The sequence below is a fragment of the Triticum aestivum genome, chromosome 6D, assembly GCF_018294505.1.
Source record: "Triticum aestivum cultivar Chinese Spring chromosome 6D, IWGSC CS RefSeq v2.1, whole genome shotgun sequence".
NCBI classification, from domain to species: Eukaryota; Viridiplantae; Streptophyta; class Magnoliopsida; order Poales; family Poaceae; genus Triticum; species Triticum aestivum.
Window position 1 is genome coordinate 401,839,255 of NC_057811.1, and position 9,146 is coordinate 401,848,400.

The following is a 9,146-nucleotide window of genomic DNA, read 5'->3' on the forward strand; positions in this document are numbered from 1 at the left end:
GCCCCATGGATGCGCAACGGCGACCACGGGCAGAGCCCTTTGGAGGCGCAGCGGCGACAGTCCAAGGACCCGATTGCTTTTTGAAATTGATTTCAGGGACCCGATTGCTTTTTTAAAATATTTGTAGGGGCTAATCCGTAAAAAATCTGTGGATTCCAATGACCCGATTGCTTTTTAAAAATATTTGTAGGGGCTAATCTGTAAAAATTCTGTTGATGAGGCGCTGACATGTGGCCCCACAAGTCGGTCAAACAAATGGTCAACCCCTGAGTGGCGGGCCCGACCTGTCATAAACCTGTTTAATTTTTTAACAAAGAGAATTTGGGGTTTTTTGAAACAACCAACCCCTGACTTGGTAGTTATTAGCGAAAAAAATAAATTCGGTAGTTTTTTGAAACCATAGCCTGTAAACTAGTAGTTTTATGCTATTTACTCGGTGCAGAGATACCCCTTTGTTGATGTTCACTGCAGCTTCCATGATGGCAATGGAGATTGGAGGCCCGTGCTATGATCCTTGGTCCCTGCCAAGCGGTTGCTAAAACAGGAGGCGCTCTAAAAAGCTTCTTCGAACCGGGATGATGCCTACTAATTATAAGACGGAGATGTTCTCCTCCGGCCAAAGTTAGGGACGATCCGCGCCCACTTCACTAGCTATCTCCCCATCGGCCGGCCATTGCACGTTCCTCGATCCTCCTCCTGCGCCTGCGTGTCGGATATATACTCGGACGCCGTCCCGGAATCCCCATTCTCCGGTGAAACCCCTGCATCTCACGACGTTCTAATCGACCGATCAGTGCCCGGCCGCGCGCGAAGAGTTGCTGCTATTCGATCCAAAGCTGGAATTCCGCACGCGCAAACCACATTATCCTCGGAGATACCCGGCTCCCGCAGGCGCCATGGTGATGCCGACGGCGGGCGCCGGCGACACGGAGGCGAGGAGGCCCCTCGTCGCCAGGAGGCACAAGGACGGCGAGGGTGACGGCCTGGACGACGGCGACGCCTCCTTCTCCGGCGCGGTGTTCAACCTGTCCACCACCATCGTGGGCGCGGGCATCATGGCACTCCCGGCCACCATGAGGGTGCTGGGCCTCGTCCCGGGCCTCACCCTGGTGGTGCTGGCCGCCGTGCTCACGGACGCCTCCATCGAGCTGCTCATGCGGTTCAGCAACGCCGTGGGCGCCGCGTCGTACGGCGAGGCCATGGGCGACGCCTTCGGGGCGCTCGGCAGGGGGCTCCTCCAGCTCTGTGTCGTCGTCAACAACATCGGCGTCATGGTCGTCTACATGATCATCATCGGTACCTACAGTACAACAATGTCGTTGCATTGCTCGAGAGAAAGAAATGCTCTGACTAGTTTGCGACTGTTGTGGACGACGGACAAAGGCGACGTGCTGTCGGGGACTTCTTCGAGCGGCAAGCACCATCACGGCGTGTTTGAAGGCTGGTTCGGCCCGAATCGCTGGAACGGCCGCTTCGCCATCCTGCTCTTCACCACCCTCGCTGTCTTCATGCCGCTCACATGTTTCAAGCGCGTCGGTACGTACGCCTAGGGCAATTTGTCCGGTTCATTAATTGGCACGGTTTTACTATTTTTCAGGCACCTGAATTTTTTTATCACGTCAGTCACCTTTTTCCTTCCTTCCTTCCTTCATTCCTTCACACTAGACATTGCAGGAGAAGAAAAAATCTCGACGGAGAAGAACAACCACACTATTTATCTTAGGAGAAAGCTGTGGCCTCACTATCTATCTTAGGGGGAAGCTACAACCCTATTATCCATCTTAAGGGTGTGGGGGCAAGGGACCGCCGGAGGTTTTCACCGGTGATGTGGGGCTTAGAGGGATTTTCGGGGCGGTGGCCAGCAAGGCGGTCGGGGAAGATCGAGGGGAGGACTGGGCGGCAAGGCAGCGATAGCCGCGGACCGTGCGGTTTAGGCCAGGGTAGGCTATGGGGCAGGAGGAAGCATCGTGGGCGGAGACGGAGAAGAAGAAATAGAAAAAGAAGAAGAACAGTGCGCGCAAGACCGCCATTGGATGCTGATCATATGACCGAGAAAGAAAGTGGCTGGCGCTTGATCTATTGTCAGATACCTGACGTCTAAACGGCTCCTAATCGGTATTAAAATTTTGGTTTGTCAAGTCCCAACTACTGTCAAATTCTCTCTTAAGAGACTATTGTCAAGGTATATGTTATACCCTTCAATATAAAACCACAAATGTTAGGTTTCTTAGATGTCAAACCATCTAGGGTGTGATTAATTAACACACTGATAACGGCTTAGAGATGTGCCGATGAATTCCCACATATGGCGGCTTAGTTTCTATTTTTTGCCCGCTGTAAATAAGCCTAATTTATTTTAGTTGAACAAAAAAGCAACTACATTTTTCTAAAAGAAAAGGAGTTGCATATGAAAAAATGCAGAAAAACAGTATAAAAACGTGCTTGCTATTTCTCATGTACCCGGAAAATCCGCTCACGCCAAGTTGATTTTCCAAGGAGGGCGACGTGCCGAGGCTAGCGACCAGCGTCGACCTCGGCGAGGCTGAATGCGAATGTGCCCGGGGCGGGGGGGGGGGGGGGGGGGGGGGGGGATATCTGGTACTCCCAGTGCTCCAAGTTGAAAAACAAATCTTAAATGTTTTCAAAAATTCCAGAAAAAAATATGAATGTTCGCAAGGAATATGACTACAACCTCTAGAAATTTCAGGTCCAAACTCGAAATGTACATTGAGAAACAAAACGGTGAAATCCAGATATGAATAGTGTTAATGTTGATTTTGTCTTTTCTTTACACTATTCATACCAGATTTCACATTTTTATTTCTTAATGTGCATTTCGAGTTTGGACCTAATTTTTTTTTCGGGATTGTAGTTACATTCCTTGCGAACATTTACATTTTTTCTTGGAATTTATTGAAACATTTATGAATGGTTTTTTTGAGCTTGGAACATCGGGAGTACCCCAAGGATGGGAGTACGTGATACTTTCGGTGGGGGGGGGGGGGGGGGGGGGGAGTCTGGTGCCTCGTGACGTTTGGACGGATGACTCGGCATGGCAGCAGCACGTCAGTGGGAAGGGTGGGGCATGAACATGGTCGCCAGTGGTGATTGCAGACGAACAGTGCACGTGGTATCGTGGCCATTGGTTGATGATATAACGGTCGACAAATTTGACTGCGCAATATTTTCCAGGCACCTGACTTATCGGAGCTATCAAGAAATCTTATTTTTCTCTCAACTGCATTTTTCTCAAAAAGGAAATCCACACACATACGGTAATGTGTGCCAAATAAAAAAAACTTAACTCAACATATTTTCAAAACATGTGGATATGATTATTATTATTATCAACATTTAAAATTGGATTTCAATGGATCTTTTTTGTTAAAATGCAAACTCTTATATGAATATTTACACAAAAGGAAAACATGTAATGTAGAACAATCATAAATGTATTAAAAATATATTATCCAAAGATATTGAGATTTAAATAATAATAATAATAACGAATAAACCATTGGTAACTTTATGGAATTTAAAGGATTACCAGAACTTTAATTAGTTCCACGGGTTTTGCACAATATTTCTGATTGTTATGAATTTCAACTTTAATTATCCAGAATATTTGGTATGTCTGTAAGGTCAGTAAAAAAAATATATTTTTTCCCTAAATTATAAAAAAAATCTCTAAATATTTTCATGATTCTGTCAAAGTTTACACTAGTTTTTTTAAGATGAAGCTTACACTAGTTGAGTTGCCACATGCTAAAAAATTGCTAAATTGCCATCAAAACGTTTACAGTGAAGCAAGGAGCCGAAAAAAATGCTACTCCCTCTGATCCAAAACAAGTGTGTCGCAATAGTTCAAATTTTTGAATTAAAATCATGACACTTATTTTGAATCGAAGGGAGTACATTATCATCAAAACCGTTCAAGTGCAGTCGAGGGACCCCAAAAAAATGGTACTCAAGCAGAGGAACGAATGTATAATGTTGCAATATTCAATAGGTTTTTCTTTGCGATAGAATTTGCATTACTTAACCATCAAGATTACAATCAGCGAGACAACGGTCCTCAACATCCTCAGGACCGGAGCATAACCAAACTGCAGTACGACCACCGTGTCTAGTATAGTTTGCTAAGAAATGAGTCGGACTTGTATTACTCATGTTTACGAAAAAAAATCAAAACAAATATAAGCAAATTTCCAAAAATTCAAAAAAAAAATTGTATGGTAGATAATTTGATCGTGAGGTCCTCTCTAATTTTCAAATCATTTAGACATCTGAGCACCTCTCGGCAAAATGTCTAAATGATCTGAAAATTAGAGCGGACCTTACGCAATAAATTTTCAACGACTGATTTTTTTTTGGAATTTTTTTGAATTTCTTGTGACTTTTTTTCTGACCAGGGGCAGATGAGCGTGGGCAACGAACGCTGCACTCACAAAAAAATGCTCTTCTTACGATAAAATGGGGTTATATTTCTGAACATTTTGCTGTTTTGATTTAGATTCACTGAAATACACTTCTGCGCTATCGGTGGCACTGGCCGTCGTGTTCGTCGTGATCACCGCCGGAATCGCCATGATCAAACTGACTAGAGGGCAGATCCCGATGCCCATGCTGTTCCCCGACGTTCACGGGACCTGGGCGTCCATCTTCAAACTCTTCACGGCCGCTCCAGTTCTTGTCACCGCCTTCATTTGCCACTACAATGGTACTGCACACCTGCTGACCTGAGCAACTCCAGTGAGCTAGCCGCTTCTGCCTGCACTGACATTAATTGTGCAGTGCACCCTATCCACAACGAGCTCAAGGACCCGGCCCAGATCAAGCCGATCGTGCGGGCGTCGCTGGTGCTGTGCTCCGCCGTGTACGTGACCACCAGCTTCTTCGGGTTCCTCCTCTTCGGCGAGGAAACGCTGGACGACGTGCTGGCCAACTTCGACTCGGACCTCGGCATCCCCTACGGCGGCGTCTTCAACGACGCCGTCAGGGTCAGCTACGCGCTCCACCTCATGCTCGTCTTCCCCATCGTCTTCCACGCGCTGCGCCTCAACATGGACGGCCTCCTCTTCCCCTCCGCCCGGCCGCTGGCCTGCGACAACCGGAGGTTCGCGGCGCTCACGGTCGCGCTCCTCGCCGTCATCTTCCTGGCCGCCAACTTCATCCCCAACATCTGGGACGCCTTCCAGTTCACCGGGGCCACCGCCGCCGTCTCCATCGCCTACATCTTCCCCGCCGGCATGGCGCTGAGGTCAGTGAGTTGACAACAAGAAACTTAGTTGATTTGTTCGTGATGATCGACTGTTAATTTATTCATGGATCTCGTTGTCAGGGATCGCCACGGCATCGCGAAGAAGAGGGACAAGGTCCTGGCGTTGTTCATGATCGTGATCGCGGCGGTGTCGAACGGAGTGGCCGTGTACAGCGACGCTTCCTCGTTGTGATTTGGTGGCATACTGGCATGGCATGGGACTGGCAGCACCGGCACGGAGCGGTCGCCTACACCATGGCGCTATGTATGTATATTAGGTTGGTGATGAGAGACCGACTTGAGTCCTTCCACCTATAAATGCATGTACATGTAAATATCTCTGCAGCTCTGCATGATGTGCAGAAGTTGAGTAAGGACTGGATTCCAATCCATTGGCATGATAGTGCCAAGAAAATGCGACATTATAAAGCTCTGAAACCAAGGCTGTAATGTCGTGAATTGGGGACGAGAAAATAGCTAGCCAACGAGTCTCTTAGCCAATTTGGGTGAGAAGAGGAAGAGCAGTAGAGCGCACACAGGGGAACTGTTAAGGAGGAGATCAGTCCATTTCTTCACGATGATCAGTTAGCTGAGAACTCACCTGGGTTACGGCCCAACGCAGTACACACTGACCAACGCCCAACGCAAATAACCCACTCTAGAATTTCTGGCCCAAGAGCACCTTTAATGATTTGAAGATTCCTAAGGGCAACTCCAATTAGGATCATCAAATGGACGACACCAAACGTCCGCGAACAGCCGGACGGATGGAGACTTCCCGGCCGTAGTCATCAAATAAAACGGACACCATTTTTACATTCAATTTTTAATTATTTTTTACACCTACATAGTAAAATATCATTAAAAACAATTTAAAAAATTTCCTCTACTGCTAGCCGGACGGCCCGACCTCGTCACCGTTGGCGGCCGGTGGATATGAGGCGGAGGTGACGATGGATGCCTCTTTGGCATCATCGATGCGCTGCTCCGGCGCGTCGTCGTCCTCCGTCTCTAGCCCCTCAACGAGTCAGTTGCACTTCGCATCGTTGACACCGAGCTCCCAACGCTCGTGGTGGATGGTGCAGGTGCCATGCGCCCAGGCAAGCACGGCCCAGTTACGTCGATGGTCGCCGGGCCCACAGCAACCATGATCATGACGGCAGCTTCGGATGGGCTCTCCGTGTCCAGCTGGTTCCTCCAGGAGACGGAAGTTATAATGTTGCTCCACCTGCAACAGCCTGAACGTAGACACAGGCGGCTCCTCCATCAGTGCCTGCTCCCCTCTGTCTTCGCCTCTGCCAGCACCCGGTTTTAGTGTTGCCTCGCCTGCAGGATGCTGAACCTGGACATCGGTGAATTCTTCACCGGTGTAGTCGCCTGCTCCCCCTCCACCTCCTCCATGGCGATCTTCGCCATGGCCATGAGGTCGCCGTCCTCCTCGTCCTCCTCCATATCTTCCTGCAAGCACTCTAGAGAGATCGAAGCTTGGCCGCATCAATGGAGGCTTGGCGCCAGGCCTTTGCATCGCGGATCTCCGCCACGATTTGCGTGCGGCGCGCCGGCATGAGCCTCATGTACAACATAGCAAAGGACCGGGCCATGGAGACCGTGGACGATGGACGAGTATGCAATGGGGTGGTTGGACAGCTGCTCGAACTGTGGGATAAAGTTTCTGAGGGGTAGGATTTTGGGGAGTGGCCGACCGGCTTAAATAGTCAGGACAGGAGGAGCAGTGGGTTGAATGCGGGCAGCTGGAGTTGGTTTCTCATTCACCATGCTAGTACCAACGCCGGGTAGGCGCACGACTGGTCAGCCGACATAAATGCACTAGTAGTCTATTGTGCGGTCTCATCTGCTCTGGCTGGCATAAATGCGGTGCAGAGAGCGAGCAGACGCTGCGAGCGAGGGGTTTTGGGTGGGTCCGGGGCGTCAGAGTCCGACGTGGCGGACGCAAACCTTCCCCCGGTTTGGCACTGGCTTGCAAGATTTCGGACGCCCGAGCCGGTTAGGACATTTTAGGCGACCGTCGTGTGATAGCTAAAAGCAGTCAGACCGGACGGTTTGGAATTTTGTGGTCGATTTGGTGACCTGCATTGGAGTTTCCCTAATCACATGTGAAGCGCGGTGGCCCAAGAGCACTCACTACTCCTTTAGTTCTAAAAAAATCAAAACTCCTTTAGCGATTTTAAGTGTTCTTTTTTTTCTGACACGAAAGGTCATATGTTAGAATTGTTCAACAATTACAAGACCATCCTTACAAAAGCTATAAATAAAACACAGGGCATGGGGTATGCCAGCGTTATCTTCCTTCTACACTCGGCGGGGCGTCATGAGCAAAGCCTGTTGCTGCCTCTAGATCTTCAAAACACCCTTGGAATTAAGGCATGGAAGTTGCCAGTCGGAGCCAGAAGAAGCCGGTGAAAATGAACCGGGGATCAGATAGCAAGAATAAGAAGACGAGGGGACTCGACAACCATCCTTAGCCATACATCGCCGAACAGAGAAGAAGCTAGAAGACCAAAACACGAGTCATCACCATCCGCTCCGCCAAATGACACTGTCTAAGACCACCTAAACAAAATGTTAGAGTAAACGAGCCAAAGATCTGGCCTTGGCCGAAGCCCTACACCCCACACCCTCCACTGACACCGACCAATATCGTCGGAATGAGAACGGGATGAGGATAACATAGTCCACGTGGGTGATAACGCCATCGCCTCGCCATGGTCGTCCAAACACCTCCTAGAATGAGTCCTATCTAGAGTTAGGGTGACCCAAACACGACCAACCACAAATTTGGACCCCCCCCCTCTCCCCTTCGTTGGCGCCAGAAGGCCCTCGGAAGGAAGGGAAACCAGCGGCGGTGGTGGCGGCGGCACACATACATGGAAACCCTCACAACTTTTTTTAGTTGGACCTAACACCTTTCTTTGAAGAATGTGGGAGATGAGAGAGGGAAATTAGTTTCCACTCCTTTTATGCGCACTAAAACAAATTCTGCATGGCTAAGACACACAATATATTAACCTGATATTTATTAAAATTGGGCTAGAACAATTATCATTCTAACCATCCAACCAGTAGTTTGTTCATGCTACTGATTTTCATTTTTGAATGAAGGGATTACTCCCCGGTTTTATTAATAAAACCCTTAGGTCTTTGATATAGCGTACACCTGAAGAAAAGCAAACAATTTTCAAACAGAGTGCATAGCAAGCTCAGACTAGCAGCCTAAAACACCATCTTTATGTCACAGAACGATGACGGAGATGACAGAACCTAGCGAAAGAACACAGCAGCAATCACAGTTAATGGACAATAATCTTTCCTACTTATGAAGGGCGGAGTTAATGATGAGTTATGTAGGATCAGATGTCGACCAGAAGAGGGGGTTGAATGGGAGAATTGACAAATACTTCGGCAAAGCAAGTTTTCGAAGTAAGACAATGTATGAAGAACAATCAGTCAACATAATAAAGAGTAAACTAAACTGAACAGAGAGACAACCTAGAGAAACAACTAGATAAACAAAAGTAAATCTAAGTAGCAGTGCACATGAAAGTAAACATAGCATAGGCAGCGGAATAACTAAGTACTCGAAAACATCTTTGCAACATTCACATAGAAAGAAGACGGGGAGATGATCATCGAGCAGATGTGAATTACAAAATAAATGAGTTCAAGAAAGTAAAAACCCATATCTTGACGAAGACAGAGATTCGTTCAACCGGTTCAAGTTGCTGGCACAACTCTGTCTAGTTGGAGGAGCCGAGATTTAACTCAGAAAACAAGGCCTTCACCCTATTCTCCCCGAGCTAAAGTCACTTATACTTCGCCCAAATCACTCGTGTTAGATTTTGAGGTAAATCTTCGGGGCCTTCACAAA

At 48.0% G+C, this 9,146-nt stretch overlaps 1 protein-coding gene across 1 annotated transcript; it reads left to right on the forward strand.

Moving 5' to 3' along the window:
• The first annotated feature begins 610 nt into the window (after window positions 1-610).
• LOC123141742 (amino acid transporter AVT6A) lies at window positions 611-5,597 on the forward strand. The gene is made up of 5 exons (XM_044560819.1): window positions 611-1,296; window positions 1,384-1,536; window positions 4,514-4,720; window positions 4,795-5,260; window positions 5,342-5,597. Exons 1-5 carry the CDS (start codon window positions 897-899, stop codon window positions 5,451-5,453), a joined length of 1,338 nt encoding a protein of 445 aa, XP_044416754.1. The 5' UTR covers window positions 611-896; the 3' UTR covers window positions 5,454-5,597.
• Window positions 5,598-9,146: the final 3,549 nt, after the last annotated feature.

Excerpts from the sequence above, each read along its gene's own strand:
- LOC123141742 (XM_044560819.1), top strand. The coding sequence starts at position 897 with ATGGTGATGCCGACGGCGGGCGCCGGCGACACGGAGGCGAGGAGGCCC. Across the intron at positions 1,297-1,383 it reads CGTCTACATGATCATCATCG|GCGACGTGCTGTCGGGGACT; the intron begins GTACCTACAGTA and ends CGACGGACAAAG. Across the intron at positions 1,537-4,513 it reads CACATGTTTCAAGCGCGTCG|ATTCACTGAAATACACTTCT; the intron begins GTACGTACGCCT and ends GTTTTGATTTAG.